The sequence below is a fragment of the Andrographis paniculata genome, unplaced genomic scaffold, assembly GCF_009805555.1.
Source record: "Andrographis paniculata isolate CXL003 unplaced genomic scaffold, ASM980555v1 Contig50END, whole genome shotgun sequence".
In the NCBI taxonomy this organism is placed as follows: domain Eukaryota; kingdom Viridiplantae; phylum Streptophyta; class Magnoliopsida; order Lamiales; family Acanthaceae; genus Andrographis; species Andrographis paniculata.
Window position 1 is genome coordinate 1,391,486 of NW_026137585.1, and position 17,451 is coordinate 1,408,936.

A 17,451-nucleotide genomic window follows, 5' to 3' on the forward strand; every position below is an offset into this window, starting at 1 on the left:
AAATAAAATAATTATTTTATTAAAATATCATATCAAATATATATATTTTTTTAAAAAAAATCATTCAAATTTCAAAGCTTTGATAAATTTCTATCTATTCGGAACCTATATAATGTGAAAATTAGATCCAAATGGGATTTGCTTGGTTGTGTTTTAGTTTGAATTTTTTATTTAAATTATAATTTAATTTGTACTTTTATATAATATTTTATTAATATATATATATATATTATTGAAAATAGAATTGAGTTAAAAAATAAAAATGTTTGAAATAAAAACAAAACACGTATAAATGGAAGCCTTAAATTTGTGCCGTACAATAAATTGGGAAACGCGTGTATTAAATTATATAGCTCCAATAAATAGTTATCATTGTATTTGTAATGTTGGTGACATTTATGTCCTCTTTGTAATTATTCATAATAATCCGATGCTTGTAAGAATAAGTCAAGCCTGTCTTAGCTTCGAAGTCACAAAAATGTCCTATTTATGGGTTTGTTCGATTTTAACCCTTAAAAAAAAAAAAAAAAAAACCCTACAATTATAATATAATACATTATTTTATTTCGTAAAATATTATTTAAATTAAAATTTTAATAAATAAACTAAAAATAGAATACTAAAATAAACACATTTGAGAGTCTGTTCTTTTTTGTCAAAAACAAATATATTTTTTACAAATAATTAATATATCATACGTACTTATTATTTTATATATTATTTACATAATTTTTTATAAAAAAATATATTTTCAAATTATTTTACAAAATAAACACACCATCGTCTTCTTTTAATAATCAAATATGTTTACTTGCGTGTTTAGTGGACTTTTTTTTTTATTTTTTTTATTTTTGTTTGTGTTTGGTTCCTACAAACAACGCCTATTATTATTACTTGCAACGCCAAATGATAGAAGAGTTATTGGATAAGGCTGACTTTTAATTATACTATAGTCGCATTTTATGAAATGAAATCGTTGTTCCAATGTGAACACGTTTGTAGCGAAAAAAATTTCAGCTGGCGGACGACGTGGAAAACGACGCCGTTGAATTGAGTTCGACGGCTGACGGCAGCCTTTTTTTTTTTAAAAAAAAAAATAATAATAAATGAGCATAATAACGGATAGTTAATCTATAGTTCCACAAAGAATAGTACAAGGGTGTGTTTGTCTGGTTTGAATTTTAAATTGGAATTTGAATAGTAAAAATTTTGAATTTGAATAGTTGTATAATGTGATATAAATAGGTGTTGATGCGGTATTTTGAATGTAAAATTTATTTTTAGTATAATATAAAAAATAAAAAATAGATATTTAATTTAATATTTTTTAGGAGAAAATTTTGGATAAATAGTAGAATTTTATCAAAATTCTACAAATGAACACACCCTAAGTGAACTCGTGATCGAGTTAACTCTCAAACATTTGAAAAGAAGATTGTCTCTATATATGGCTTGAATTACTATTTTTTGAGAATCTAAATATGGAGAATTGCAAAATTAATACTCACTCCTCCCATTGAAAAGTTGTTATTTTTCATTTTCGTCTGTCTCAAAACAAAGTTATTATTTTCTAATTTAGTAATTATACTACCTACCTAACATAATAAATATCATTATAATTTACACTATATTACACAAGTGTCATTACTTTTATATTACACAATACTAATAGGGGCATTTTTGTCTTTTTTTTTTTCACTATAGTTCATTATAATACTAATATTAAAAAATTTACGTGCAAAAAATAAACGACAACTTTGCACCGGTACATGGAGTACTACAATTTAGTATATTCGATGAAGTCAAATATGATAATATTATTGTTAAAAAATATTTTTCGACGGCTTATCAAACTTGATCGGTAGAAAATCACATTGCTTCTTCAATTCACTCAAAAAAGCGTTCAAATCAAGTCTCGTTTTTTATACTCCCTCCGTCTAAAAAATATAGTCTTATTGTGTTGGGCACGAGATTTAAGGAATATTGATATTATCTTGGTAGTGGGTAAAAAGTAAGGATAAATAACTTTTTTGCCCTAGTGAGTATATTAGTGTAAAAAATAGTGATAATTGTGTAATAATAGTGAAAAGATAGAGATAGTTTTATGATGATATGATTATTTATTGAAATGAGACTATTGTTTTAGACGAAAAAAATGATAAAAAAGACTATTGTATGAAAACGTAGTAAGTATTTCGACAAGAAACAGAGCGAATAATGAAAATTGCAAATGTGGGTTTTTCCCTATGATTTATAAAACCCGATGCAATATATATCGAGCCCAGTACAATGAGTATGATCTAAAATTGTAACTCGACCCGACCCGGCCCAGCCCAGCCGCTAACTTGTGAAATCAAACCTTGTCGGTCTGTATCTATATATTTATTTTGTAATATTAATATTTTATATATATCATATAGTTTGTAAATTGGTGAATGAATAATTATAACCATAAAATAAATAAATAAATCTAAGAAAAAAATTATTTAAAATATGATACCACATATTTTTATTTATAAATTCGAACAACCTTTGGTATTATTTTCAATACGGGCGTCATCAAAATTTAAGTGGCGACTGGCGTATCTATTACGCAGAAATGACGCGTATCCACCGTCGATCTTAATCGAAGTTATCTCAGCCGTTGATTCGAACAGTCGCCGTTCAAAAAGCCTCGGAAATAAAAAACGTAGGGCAGACAGACTGCACAGATAAGAGAGAGAACAGAGCAGGAGAAAGCATTTGCATACCATCACTCTACTGCGGCGGAGATCGGCCATCGGTTAACGAAGTGAGAATGTCGAACGCGGAAGACGACAAGAAGCCCGCCGATTCATCGGTGCACCTCAATATCAAAGTCAAAGGCCAGGTCAATTACTTCTCTACAATTTTAATTGTCGCTCTTCCTTGGCGGCGATGATTCTTCTCCCTTTAGCGTCTATTTTCCGATTAGATGCCTTCATTTTTGCCTTATTTGTGTTCGCCTCTTGTTTGAATCGATTTGGTTTGATTTATATATAAAATTGTTCTGGCTAGGGTTTTCGGAGTGAGTTGCTAAGTGTTTTTAATAGTATTTTTTTTATTATTATTATTAATTTTTAAATTCCGGTATTTAATTGGTTTTGTTTATGTTGTTTTGGTGATTGTTATCGTCTCGTTGAACGTGTTTAGTGGTTTTGTATGAAAATTTAGGGCTTGACGATGCTTTTTCATCTTGTTGTTGGATTTATTATCACTTCAAGTCTTCGATTCTGGTTATATTTCCCCTAATTTAGAAATTGTGCTGGTCGAATAATCTGTTCTTGTTTGTTGGAACCAAGATTTGTTCATTTTAACTTACCGAGACATTCTTGTGCTATGATTTGAAGATATTCTTCACTGTATGATCTGTAATTTTGTATAATAAGCAAATCTGTATGCGAATCATATAACTTTGAAGGTTGTACCTTTGTCAATTTTTTTTTGAAAATTTTTTTGAATTGTAAAAAGTTAGATATTTGATGTGATATATTTGATTCGATGTTCTTTTAAAAAAATTATGTATCTAAAGTTTCAAAAGTTGTCTACTTAAATAGAGTTGGTAGTTGATTAGGCTAATATTGGGTTAATTTACCATTCATATGACAGTACAGTTATCCCTGTGTGTTCTGTATTTTGTAAAGGTTTTTTTAGGTTAAATACTTAAATAGTGATTGGATGTTATATTTTGCATAGAAAATATTGGATGTAAGGCTTAAACTCTCAAAAATTCCAAAACTCTTACAAAACCCTAATGTTTGTGTAAAAAGGTGGGTTTGTTTTGAATTTTGATTTCTATTCTCTTATCAAATATTTTCCCTCTTCTTGGGTTTTGTTATAATCGGGGAACTGCAATATTAGTTATATTGTATTGATCAGCTTTAAAGTAAGCCAGACAGATGTGTGCCGAGTTAGTTTACTAAGGCTAGACTCTGTATACTTACCAGATTTGTTATTATTTTATTTGTGTGTAATTAATTTATTTTCTTATATAATTTTGTGAAATTTGACTTAAGTGTAAATATGGTTGGTTGTTATAGGATGGGAGTGAAGTGTTTTTCAGAATTAAGAAAAGTACACAGCTGAAGAAGCTTATGAACGCGTACTGTGATCGGCATTCTGTGGACTTAAACTCCATTGCTTTTCTCTTTGATGGCCGTCGCCTTCGAGGGGAGCAAACACCAGATGATGTACTTTCTCATTCTCTCTCTCTCTATATATATATGTATGTATTACCATGTGCATATAGTGTAGAAAATTTGTATCGAATTTGGATAGAAGATTTACTGTGGAGTATTGGTGTGGACAGGTGGATTTGGAGGATGGCGATGAGATAGACGCAATGCTGCATCAGACTGGTGGTGCAGGTACTTCTACTGCTTAGGCAGGAAAATCAGGCTCTATTGATGGCTACTAGTATTGTAATATATCTATATCTACATATGTATTATATATACATTGGGTGTTCTTGTTGTCACTCTATAAATTACTAGTAGTCATAATCGTGAGTGCGTTCTATTATTTTGTGATATAAATATGTGCGCACATACATGATGATGGCAAACAACCCCTCGTAGCTATTTTAATACTTATCCCTGTGTTTCTATTCTATTTTCTTGTGTGCTGATGTTTTGAGTAGATGTACATAATATATATATATATATATATAATATTATGCTTTTTTGTTTTTTTGTTTTTTTTGATTAAATTTAATAGTATGCAAACTAGGCCTAACGAGATAAGTCACATTAGATAAATCATGTATGGTAGGCAAGACCTGGAGGTATATGTGGTTTGAACTCATGACTTTCTGATCTCGAGTCTACCTCCTCACCCTCCACACCAACAGGTCATTCAGTAAGGATTATATTATGTTGTTTGTTGTTTTGGTCTGGAATTGCATAGGAGATTGTAGTTGAGATTTTGTTTAAGGAAAAGCAGGAAATGTGCTCCTCCATATTTAATTTTTGGCTAAAGTTATTTAAGTGCAACTATTTTATTTTATTTTTTGGGTTTGTTAGTATGTTTTCTTGGATCTGGTATTTTATTTTTTTGTTGGGTTTGTTAGTATGTTTTCTTGGATCTGGTATTTGTATTTATTTAAGGAAAAACAAGATATTTTGGAGGTATGTTGATATATATATTTTTTAAAAAGAATATCTTGTCCTAATTTATTTTTAAAATAAACTCCAAATACAAAGTACACTCATGAATTTTATTTATTTATTTTGATAGTAAATTAAATGTATGTTTTTAACATCCATTTATCTTGTTTTTAAGATTAATGTGTATTTTTATATTCACCTCTATCTATTATTATATTGTATTAACATTAAAAATTAGGAAATTGTATTAACATTAAAAATATTTTTATATAAGTAAGGACATTAAAAATATTTTTATATTCGTGCAATTTATTTAAAATTTATTATTGTATATATGATATAAAGTAATGATATTTATATAATATATTATAAATTGAAAAATATTTGTAATGTTAAATATATACTTAAAGTTATTAAAAATATAAATATAAATAATACATTATTAATATTCAATTAGCTATTTACATATCATCTTTATCTGGCAAATTTAATTTAATTTTTTTTAATAAAAATATAAGAAATTGTGCTAAATTTGCCGGATAAAAAAAAAACATATACAAACTACATATTCATAACATTCAATTAGCAATTATTGATATTATATATATTTAAATTAATAAATTAACCATTTTAAAAATTAAAATGTATTTGAATTTGATTTAAATAATATTTTAATACAATAATTTATAAAAAATAATTTTTTTAACCAAATATAATACAAATTGAATAAATATTAAAATATATTTAAAATAAAAACAAACCCACCCTAATTATTTTGAATTAGCCGTGTGGCCGATTAGATGACCAATCAATTAAATTTTCCTTATTACTTTCTAAATGAAATTATATTGTTCAACGATTCAACCACTCATTAATCCATCAATTTCAATGAACCTATTGATTACTTTCTAAAACTCTCTACCCAATTAAATAACAATTTCCACTACCATTAATTTACACAAAAAGAAACATGGTAAAAGTTTGAAAAAATTTGCTTTAAATTTTGATATTAAAATAATACTTGATAAAATATTTTTTAGAAAAAAAATATTTAAAAAAATCAACACAAAATACAAATACTAAAATTTGAAAAAATTTGTATAAACAAACACTCAGTACAACAACTACTAATAAGTAAATTTCTTTCCTCACTAAAGATGGACACAAATCTACTATGCTCTCTTTGTTGTTAATTATTATTATTATTATTTTTTATTTTATTCTTTTTTATATTGTAAAATCTACTTTATTTTCTATAAAGGGTGTGTTTTTTTGAAGGATTTTGGAGGATTTCTACTATTCATCCAATTTTTTCCCCCCAAAAACATCACATCAAACACCTATTTTTTATTTTTTATATTATAATAAAAATCAATTTTACATTCAAAACATCACATCAAACCCTATTTATATCACATCATACAACTATTCAAATTCAAAATTTTTACTATTCAAATCCCAATCCAAAATCCAAACCCCCAAACAAACACACCCAAAGTATAATAAATTGTCCTACAAAATATCACATCAAATTACTATCCAAATAAAAAAAAAATACAAACCAAACACACTCATGGGTATTGGGTATTGGTATATATCTATTACATTAAAATACATCAGAATGTCCAAAAAAACATCCATACACACCCTTAGTTACTACTCTAATTGGTGTAGATACAATAATTCTATAGTAAAAAGGGACAAGAATAATCTTCTAATTAAAGCACAAGACAAATCTAAAACAACACAAATGTCTCCCTTCATTTCACCACATTAATATCTTCAACAATCCCATGTTATTTTTCTGGCCCCCTTAAGTAAATAAAGATTTCAAATAAATAAGGATACCATAACACATCAAGATTTCAAAGTGTTAAATAGAACCACAGAAAACCACCATTGATATATACATAATATATATATATATACATCTTTCATGATAAAAGTATGATATAAACCAGAATGCAATGCCACAAAAACAACCTTATATCACACCACAAAAAACTCTGCCTAATAACATTTCTACTATCGCTACTTTCCACTTTTCCATTTTCCCAAACCTTCAACTATGGCGACTCCCTATCCCTGAGTCTCCTCTACTTCGAGGCACAGCGCTCGGGCCACCTCCCTTACAACCAGAGGCTTAAGTGGCGCCACCACTCAGGCCTCATAGATGGCCTCGAGCAAGGGGTATGTATCCTCTCTCCTATATTCTAAGTTCTAACTCAAATGTTTCGATAAAAATGACTAAATTCTTAGAGAGCTAAAAATAACTATGTTAGTTATAAATGAATGAATGTGTGTGTGTTTGTGTAGGTGGACTTGGTTGGGGGATACTATGATGCAGGAGATAATGTGAAGTTTGGGCTGCCTATGGCATTTACCATCACAGTGCTTTCATGGAGTGTGATGGAATATCAAGATCAAATAGCTGCTGCAGAGGAATTACAGCATGCTTTAGAAGCTATCAAATGGGGTACTGACTATTTCATCAAGGCTCACACTCATCCCCATGTTTTATGGGCTCAGGTAATCTAAATATCTTCCATTTTATATTCACCAGAATATGCAGGAAATTTTTAATCACGTTTTATAATAATACCTTATATCTAATTATATATATATTTGAAAAAAGAATCACTATTCAAATATCAACAAAATACATACTATTTTACACATACTCAAAATACTTGACAAACTCTCATTGGGAAAGGACTCATCCTTTGTTGAAGGACTTAACTATTTTTGATAGATTATGCTAAGGTAACAGCAGTTTTCACTGTTATAGTCTGCACATAGTATATTAGATGAAATCCCTTTTGAGTTTTTAGACAAATTTTTACTATATGGACTCTCGTTATTCACAAAATATTATTTTAATAAAAAACCAAACCTTCAACAAACTGAGAAGAAACACACAAAATATATGTAGGAATTGCCTGCAAATGAGATAAATAAAAAATAGATCAAAATGCTCGAAGGAGGCATGGGTTTCATAAATATATTTAGTTTAAAGAATGCGATTAATGAATCATTTTAATATCACTCTACAATATGTTCATTTAGGTATGGTAAAATCGTATTAGTATTTGAAAGGTTTGTTTATTTTGCATATTTTTTCATTTTATTATTTTTATAATTCAATATCTCAATCAATTTCTTCCAAAAACATAACTTTCATTTAAGGTTTAATAATGTTAATTAGGTTGGGGATGGTGAGACTGATCACCTATGCTGGCAGAGGCCAGAAGACATGACAACATCCCGCCAAGCATACAAGCTTGACAAGGACAATCCCGGGTCAGATGTGGCCGGAGAGACAGCAGCAGCCATGGCTGCAGCCTCCCTTGTGTTTAAGAAAAAAAACCCACATTACTCAACCCTTTTACTAGAACATGCACAGCAGGTAATTAAGGACTCACAGACATACAACATTTACCAACAATATATGTTTCTAGTTCAGTTTTAAGGCTGTAGGAATTTGTGTTCGTGTTTGTGTGCAGTTGTTCGAGTTTGCAGATAAGTATAGAGGCAGATATGATGATAGCATTGAAGTAGCAAAAGGATACTATACCTCGATTAGTGGATACAAGGATGAACTTTTATGGGCTGCTTTGTGGCTGCATAAGGCTACCGAAAACAGAAGCTATTTGAATTACGCTGTTAAGAATGGAGAGTCCTTCGGCGGCACCACTTGGGCCGTCACTGAATTCAGCTGGGATATTAAGTATGCTGGACTGCAACTCATTGCTGCCATGGTAGAAAAAAAAAAAAAAAAAAAAAAACTAAAATCAGTGATTGATAGATATGTAGATATATAAAAAATGAATAATTTTCGGTATTCTTGCAGCTTCCAATGGAAGAGAAGACCGAAGAGGAGAAGAAGATACTCCAACAATACAGATCAAAAGCAGAGCATTACATCTGTGCTTGTCTGAACAAGAACAATGGGGCTAATGTGAAGCGCACCCCAGGTGGCCTACTGTACACACGGCGATGGAACAACATGCAGTATGTTTCTAGTGCACTGTTGCTGCTCGGGGTGTATTCAGATCACCTACGGTCCACAAACCGCGCGCTCAGCTGCGATATAGGCTTGGTGGTGTCTGAGGAGATTCTTGAATTTATCAAGTCACAGGTGGACTACATCTTGGGAGATAATCCGATGAGAATGAGCTACTTGGTTGGGTATGGACCGTTGTACCCGACAAGGGTGCACCACAGGGGTGCATCCATGCCGTCGTACAAAGATTACAAGGAGTTCTTAGGGTGTATGCAGGGGTATCATACTTGGTTTGTAAGACATGCTCCAAACCTGCATGTTCTTGCTGGAGCACTCGTTGGTGGACCCGATGAAAAGGATGAATTCAGGGACAGCAGGCGTAACTTTGCGCAGACGGAGGCCTGCACATACAATACAGCTCCATTGGTAGGAGTTTTTGCCAAATTGCATTCACTAGAAAAGAATAATTCATTCTAATTCCACCGCCACAGATTATTTGGGGGGGGAGAAAGGATAGAAGATACTATCCATAGCAAGTGAAGTGTTAGCAAAAAGAATGCAAATTGAAACATAGAATATCGAGTTATGTTATGAAGAAATTCAAAGCCAATTAGATTATGGAAGTAACCAATCATACAAAACAAAGCACAGTGGAAATTGAAACATAACATATCGGCTGAAGTTATAAAGAAATTCAAAGCCAATTAGATTATAGAAGTAACCAATTATACGAAACAAAGCACAGAAATTAACAAAAATGATGCAGAATCATTACAAAATGATACGCAGAATCATAACGTTTGCTTGACATTAGGAATTTGCATATCAATATGGCCATGTACCGAGTTGAAGTCACACAGATAAGCAGAATCACTTGCAGCTTGGTGTAGTTGAAGTCAAATTTGTATACACAAATGACCAAATTACAAAATATTAAAAGCCAATTAGATTATGGAATTAACTAATTATATGGAACAAAGCACAGTAGTTAACAAAATCGTGCAGAATCTTACTAAATGATTTGCAGAATCATAACCTTTCCTTGGCATAAGGAATTTGCTTATCAAGTTGGCGAAGTTACCGAGTAAAAACTGCATATTACACTCAGATAAGCAGAATAACTTGCAGCTTGGTGAAGTTAACACGAATTACCAAATTACAGAAACTCACTAAAAATCAGCAAAAAACGGCACAAATGATGAGTGCTTGTTTAGGTTTTGATTGAGTTGAATGAATCCATTAATACAACAGCCATTTGTCCTCCTTTCCTCGCATTTAAAGCAACCAGTTCCAGATGAACACGTAAACAACAAGCATAATTGGCACGGAATTGCATCAGAAAAAATGAATCGACGAACACGAGGGAGAGAGGAAATCAACCAAGCAATAGAAGATGGAAGCTTACCTACGTCCGCCTCTGTGGGCAGAAAGTTCATTCTAAAGGTAAGGACGCTTAAAGGTGTGTTCGCTTGTAAGATGTTTGCAAAATTTTACTTTTATGATTTTTATTTTTTATTTTTTTAAAAAATATCAAATTAAATATTTATTTTTTATTTTTATATTATATTAAAAAATTAATTTTACATTTAAAACATCGTATCAATATTTATTTATATCACATCATACAATTATTCAAATTGTCAAAATCTAAACCCCAAACAAACACTATGCTAAATAAAAATAGGGAAATCAAAATAAAAATTCTACTTGTATAAATTTAAATTAATTTTTTTTCAAACTTATAAAAAATACATCAACTATATAGTTTAATTATATTTTAATTTTTTCACTAATAAATTATTTTTACTAATATATTTTTAATTATTTAATTATAATATCCGTCTTAAATTCTTGCATAAGTAAACACGAGATCTACGTATAAGCAAACACACGCGCATAAGTAAACACGAGATCCTAGAGTATAATATAATTATTAGTATTTTCCGATAAAAAAAAAAGAATAAAATTATTAGGATTTAACGTATAAGCAAACACACGCTTTTTGGTCAAATTTCATAAAATCGTGCTGGGTATATTCTCTCCACGTCAAGTAGCTGCTGCGCGTCTATCGACGTGACTCACCTTCCCCCAAATTCCCCCAAATCTGCTGTGCATTCTCGAATTCCGATCGTCTCCTCCGCCTCTGCCGCCGCCGCCGACGTCGCCGCCGCCGTACCCGAGCAATTCAATCGCTCTCCGAAATTGAGTGACCCTGATTGTGCACTTCTGTTGACTATTCACGCGATCCGCAGAAACAAAAATCCGATCCGATCTGATCTAGGGGCGCGGCGAGGCGATGACGAGCGTTGATGCTGCTGCAACACTACGTTCTTCGGTTTCGCCTGCGAATCTTCCTCTCGTCTCCGCCTTGCTGGCCTGTGCCATCGCTCAGTTTCTCAAGCCTTTTACTACCTGGTACTTTCTCTGTTCCAATTTTCATATTTTCCCGCTGTTTCCGCATTTGTATGGGCGCTAGGTATTGGTGGCCTCCATTGGATTAATTTTTCATCCTATTAAGAGACATGATGTGCATTTATGCTATTTTGCGTGTTTGTGGATGCTCACATTCTAGGAATTCTGGTTACTTGTCTTCATTTGTTTTGTGTTAGTGTTCATGGCTTTTTTAAAATTGCATGGCGTATGATCCCTGGTCCCTATTTCTATCCCCTTTGGTTGAAGATCCAGATTGCACTGCACAATATTGCCCCTGGCCCACTCGGCTACGCTTTAGAATATTTAGCCTTTTGATGCCTAGGGTTGTGACCTCTCAATGGCTAATATAAGTCTGAAATGATTAATGGTGAAGCCTTTATATAACAATGACTGGAAACCCACAAGTCAGCAATGGTGAAATGAAAATCAGCGGTGGGATCAAATTCTTATCTATTCTGTTGAACTGTTGAATATCTATTTCAACGTCGATTGATTAAATTTCATACGCTCTGTCTTACTGGGGAATACTGTTGTGTTGATGTTGAATGCCTGTTTGGCTGTTGATACAGATTGTGTTGATTTGCTAAATAAACATCCTCAAATGCAAATATTGAAGAGGTTTTGGATGAAAATGAATGAATACCTACATTGACACAGTAGTCTGTTTGTGTGTTTTTTTATATTTTATTTTTTTATTTTCTATAGAATCCTGAGTAGCATTGATAATGTGAGTTCCTAGAGTTATGTGGCTATTCCTGTTTGATCTTTCAATATGCCCCTTTAGATATGCAGGTTGAAGGATAAGAAATGGGATTCTAGGAGGATGCTCAGCTCAGGTGGAATGCCTTCGTCACATTCAGCAACAGTTACTGCTCTTGCAACTACAATTGGCTTGCAAGAGGGAACAGGATCATCAGCATTTTCCATTGCAGTGGTCTTGGCATGTGTTGTATGTACTTTCTAAACCAGGTTTTCTCCATCCTTTTAGCATTGCCTGCTTGTTAATGAAGTTCTAACATGTGTTTTCATCACATCGGAGATGGTATTCTTTCCATATTATATTTGAATTTATGCCGTCTTTTTTCCATGAAGCCTGGATGATATGATCTACATAGCTCTTGTTTATATTTTTAGTATCATCGACAAGAAGATTTTGATTGTCAACATTCAATTTCTTAGCCTTGCAATGTTTGCTCGTAAACGAGTCACTTGATACTGAACATGGCTTCTATCCTCCAGTATTGAGTCTGTTTTCGTTTCTACAACAGTAACTTGACTGGGCTAGTGCTTTTTAATAATTTACGAAAACATGTTTCCTTATTAATAAATACCCTAAACTACAGGTAATGTATGATGCTACTGGCATCAGATTGCATGCTGGTCGGCAAGCTGAGGTGAGATATCCTTTCGATGATATTAAGAAAGCACCTAATGATGCTTCTTTTAGTTGAGCTCTTCGTTTATATTTTCAATTGGACAACTTTATGTCAAATGTCTGTTGAATTGCAGTAGTGCTCTTGCTTATTAGGTCCTAATCCCCTGCATCGTGATATTTGTTGCAGTTATTAAATCAAATAGTTTGTGAGTTGCCTCCTGAGCATCCTGTTGCTAATGTTAGACCCCTTCGAGATTCATTGGGCCATACTCCACTACAGGTACTGTTACATGTGCTGCATCTTTTATTGTTTTATGCTCATTTGTCCCTGTGCAAAATGGTCCCAATACAAGCATTTCATTCAATGGTTTAGAAATAGGTTATTTCTGTTTCAATTCCCATGCTTACCATTGTTGCTCTTTTCATATCACCTTGAAAGTTGTCCAAATTATGTTTTTATTTTTTTATTTTTGAACTAGAAAATTAGTTGTGGTTATGATGTCTTAAATGGAAAATGGGTTCGACGTGATATTTTGAATGGATAGTAGGTGTTTACTACCTCAACCCTGTTTTGTTTGCTTTACTTATGGCACAATTTTTTAGTACACTTATGATAGTGTTTTTGACCTTTTTGTTGGATATGTTTCTATGAATTACTTTTAGAGGGTAAAACAACGGTGTGTAAATAAAGAACAATTAGGAAACGTTTTGCAAAATAATAGCAAAAGATTTGTGACTGGAGGGGTATTATTTTTTTAGGAGGAAAAATATTTTGCTGTAGAGTACCTAGTCAAAAAAATAAGTATGAAAACACAAACAAACACACCTAAAGTTGATATACTCACTTTTGGACCATTTATCTTGCTGAGGAATCTGAAAGAAGATCTCCCCCATTTTTGAGAGGCCATTTTTCATTATCTCCGCTAGATTTTTTCTCTTCTTTATCATTGTACCAAACGGTAATTATTTTGCCACTTTCAATTGTACCCCACAAGTTTCGAGCATGCCAAAGATAAATATTTGCTGTAATTGTGTTTTATTCATCTAATCGAACGAGTGCCTGATGATACTATCTAATTTCAGGTAGCTGCCGGCGCATTGCTGGGATGCCTTGTAGCCATTCTATTGAGATGTTCAGCTTAAAACCTCCGACCCACCGAGCTGCTTCCGGACGCACACAGTCTTGAAAATGCAAAATCTGTAGACAAAAAAGTACGCATAAATTGTTTAAAATCAACAACATACATGCATTGTGATTTGCGTAAAAGCTATTATTGAACATGACAAAATGATTGAATGCCCTCGCTCCATTTTATGTGTAAGCCCTGTAAAATACCTCTAGAAACATTTCTTTAACTGTTATTAAACATTTGTGAATCTTAGATTCTCATCAATCTTTCATGGATAAATCGGAAAAAAAAAAAAAAAAAAAAAGTGCATAAACTTTAGCATATGAGTGGTACTCTTAGCTGTATGTGAGTTGCCTTTCTTCTTTTTGTATGATTTTGAGAATATGTAGTGCTGCGTTGTCAAAATCTCGAGATTATATGCTTGCTTGGCTTTTAGACGTACAGCTGTTATGCGAGTCGAGTTGTTAAGCTTGAATTGCTATTCGATTGTTATAATGAGTTGAGGATGAAGTATTCGAATCATTTTGAATTCGAGTAGTTTTGATATGAATGATAAATTTGTATATTTGATTATTTCCTTTAATATGTAGATAAGATTTGAGCTCATGCCCTTTCTTAATCATTCCAGCTCAATTTTGAGTTTGAACTTTTGATTAAGGGGTGTTTCAAGTCAAGTTTGATAGGGATGGCAATGGGCCGGTCCGACTGGACTCGAGATTCGATCCAAATACATATGGTTGGATTTCTACCCGGACTTGACGTTGATGTGAACCATACCTGATAAAATCCTTTAGATCCAACAAATTTGAAATTTTTTACAATTCTTAAAATTAAAAATTTATATATTTTATTCAAAAAATATTATAGTAAATAATAAATAAATAAAATTCAAAATTTTTTGAATATAATTATATTGTTAGAATTTTATATTTTTTTTGAATACTTATAATTAATATAAAGTAACTTCTCCCGATTAAATATCCAAGAACAGAACGTGTAGGCATAGTAAGGAAACAGAAAAGTGGGGCTAAAAGTAAGTCCATCATAATTGGACATGTCCAACTTTTTAAAGAATCCACAAAAGTAACCTTATCCACTTATCCTCTCTCTCTTATAATCAAATTCTCCCCGCAAAGATACTGTTACCAGTTTAAATTTTCAATACATGGTTCGCTAAATACAATTTAAAACTATTAGATTCGACTTAAAATTTACTCAGTACTTACTTTCGAATTGCACTTTGTTATAAGAAAAAAGTTTATCAATTTTCTTTCAATTCACTTAATCATTCTCTAAATTCTGGCTGTTTTTATTTTAAATTTTTAAATTCTATTTTAAATTTATTTAATATACCATAAAAAAAATTTATTTACATACATATATATGTTTTTTTTTTTTTTCTATTCACATACCATTTACATTTTTTTTTTTTTTTAGATTTGAAAGTTTTTGTTTATTTATTGTTATTTCAAACTTAATTTTATACTCACCACATTCCACATGTGGTGAAACATTAGGTTTTTGCCACAAAACTGAATAATATTAAGTAGAATGAAGTGACGTGATTAGAAAAAAAAAATATATATATTAATTGAATAATATGATGAAACAAAATAAATAAAAAATATTGCACAATATATTAGATAAGGTCACGAAGAAAGTAGTATTTAATTCCTACGATTTTATATTATATTTATTCTACAGTCAAATAAAAGTAAAAGTCATAAACCCTACTACATCTCCATCCCATGGTCTATATAAGTGCAAAATAGGCCCCCTCTCCAACCCCTCCCTCCCTTGCAATTGCTACAATTCTTCGTTCCTTCATTTTTCTCTCTCTCTTCTCTCTCTAAACCCATTCATTTGTTCATTCATTTCTTGCTTGCCATAGTGATTGTGATGATGATGATGAAGAAGAAGCAACAAATAATACAATCCCACAATAACAACAATAGTATTACCAATGTGATGAAGTTTGTAGCCATTGTTGCTCTCCTAACACTTGCTCCATTTCTCACTTCCACTCCCAACTTTCACTACACCCCCAAACACTTCATCTACTTCATTCTCAACCTCCTCATCATTGCCCTCGGCGCCGATGCCGGACTCCTCTCCTTCTTCCTCCGCCACCACAAACCTCCGCCCCATCGTGAAGATCATCACGTGAAATCCAGTGCACTCGTCGAAACACCGTCACCACAACCACCACCACCACCACGACCAAGTTTATTCTTTATTGAAGAAATTAATAGTAATAGTAGTGGTGATAGTAATTCCGATACGAATTGTGGGCCCCAAGAAGTCGAAGAAAAAGGAAAAGGAGAAGGAGAAGATGATGGAGATCAAGAATTGTACCAAAAGGCAGAGACTTTCATAGGGAACTTTTACAAGCAGTTAGAAATGCAAAGAGAACAGTCTTGGAATAAACTTCATCTCCATGCCTATAAGTAAATTAGCTACTTCATATATTAGCGTTATTTAATTACTTGGATATTCTCATATACATACATACGTACACATAGATGTATTGTACACATGCATTTGTCTATGTATATTAATATATATATATATATGGATAATTTATATCCATATATGTTAATTATAAAAATAAGTGTGTTCTTTTTATGATTTCGATTTGAATTTTAAATTTGATTTTTTGACGGTAATTTTATATAATATTTTATAATAAAATATAATATTTATTTAATGAGAAATATAAAAAGAAAACTTGAAGAAAAATAAATTAGTATTAAATGGCTTAGTGACTAATGTATGCATTTTTTTTCAAACACTGAAGGTGAATTATAAAATGAAAAAGCTATATAATACATTTTGGGTGTGTTCCTTAATTTTTGAATTAGAGTTTTAAATTTGAATATAGTAGAAATTTGAATTTTAATAAAAGGATCTAATGTGGTATAAACAAATATTTAATATATAATTCAAATACAAATATTTTTAATAAGATATTTAATAAAAAATAAATATTTAATTAGATTTAGAAAATGATAAATAATGCAAAACCTAAAAATGGAGACCCTTCTTGATTTCTAGTCAAAACATTATCAGTACTTTTGATACAAAATATAGACTTGCATGGAGATCACAATAGAAAATATATTTAAATGGAATAAATTTAACATAGAATATAAATTAATTTTCTATTTGGTAAAATATAAAATACAGTTGAAAATTGTAATAGAGAAGTAATGCGATTTATAAAACAATGTATTGCAAATGAAAAAGAGTGATGATGCATCTATTAAGAGACAGTGAGTAAAAGAAAATTTTAATGACATAGAAATCCATTCAAAAATTTTGTCAATTAGTTATTTTTGAATTACTTATTTGAATAATAATTAATATGTAATGTTTTATAAAATTAAA

General features: G+C 31.2%; 3 protein-coding genes across 3 annotated transcripts; all 3 read left to right on the top strand.

Moving 5' to 3' along the window:
• Window positions 1-2,668: 2,668 nt before the first annotated feature.
• On the top strand, window positions 2,669-4,629 carry LOC127253182 (small ubiquitin-related modifier 1-like). The gene is made up of 3 exons (XM_051277630.1): window positions 2,669-2,869; window positions 4,059-4,208; window positions 4,328-4,629. The coding sequence occupies exons 1-3, from the start codon at window positions 2,798-2,800 to the stop codon at window positions 4,400-4,402; spliced, it is 297 nt and encodes a 98-aa protein (XP_051133587.1). The 5' UTR covers window positions 2,669-2,797; the 3' UTR covers window positions 4,403-4,629.
• Window positions 4,630-6,987: 2,358 nt separating this feature from the next.
• On the top strand, window positions 6,988-9,603 carry LOC127253214 (endoglucanase 11-like). The gene is made up of 5 exons (XM_051277662.1): window positions 6,988-7,313; window positions 7,440-7,652; window positions 8,329-8,529; window positions 8,627-8,881; window positions 8,974-9,603. The coding sequence occupies exons 1-5, from the start codon at window positions 7,086-7,088 to the stop codon at window positions 9,601-9,603; spliced, it is 1,527 nt and encodes a 508-aa protein (XP_051133619.1). The 5' UTR covers window positions 6,988-7,085.
• A 1,537-nt stretch (window positions 9,604-11,140) lies between these two features.
• LOC127253181 (uncharacterized) lies at window positions 11,141-14,586 on the top strand. The gene is made up of 5 exons (XM_051277629.1): window positions 11,141-11,541; window positions 12,352-12,508; window positions 12,903-12,953; window positions 13,122-13,214; window positions 14,018-14,586. Exons 1-5 carry the CDS (start codon window positions 11,423-11,425, stop codon window positions 14,075-14,077), a joined length of 480 nt encoding a protein of 159 aa, XP_051133586.1. The 5' UTR covers window positions 11,141-11,422; the 3' UTR covers window positions 14,078-14,586.
• The last annotated feature ends 2,865 nt before the right edge of the window (window positions 14,587-17,451 follow it).

Coding starts and splice junctions, on each gene's coding strand:
- LOC127253182 (XM_051277630.1), top strand. CDS start 2,798: ATGTCGAACGCGGAAGACGACAAGAAGCCCGCCGATTCATCGGTGCAC. Junction 2,870..4,058: donor ATATCAAAGTCAAAGGCCAG/GTCAATTACTTC, acceptor TGGTTGTTATAG/GATGGGAGTGAAGTGTTTTT. Junction 4,209..4,327: donor GGGAGCAAACACCAGATGAT/GTACTTTCTCAT, acceptor TGGTGTGGACAG/GTGGATTTGGAGGATGGCGA.
- LOC127253214 (XM_051277662.1), top strand. CDS start 7,086: ATGCAATGCCACAAAAACAACCTTATATCACACCACAAAAAACTCTGC. Junction 7,653..8,328: donor CCCATGTTTTATGGGCTCAG/GTAATCTAAATA, acceptor AATGTTAATTAG/GTTGGGGATGGTGAGACTGA. Junction 8,882..8,973: donor TGCAACTCATTGCTGCCATG/GTAGAAAAAAAA, acceptor GTATTCTTGCAG/CTTCCAATGGAAGAGAAGAC.
- LOC127253181 (XM_051277629.1), top strand. CDS start 11,423: ATGACGAGCGTTGATGCTGCTGCAACACTACGTTCTTCGGTTTCGCCT. Junction 11,542..12,351: donor CTCAAGCCTTTTACTACCTG/GTACTTTCTCTG, acceptor TTAGATATGCAG/GTTGAAGGATAAGAAATGGG. Junction 12,954..13,121: donor ATGCTGGTCGGCAAGCTGAG/GTGAGATATCCT, acceptor TATTTGTTGCAG/TTATTAAATCAAATAGTTTG.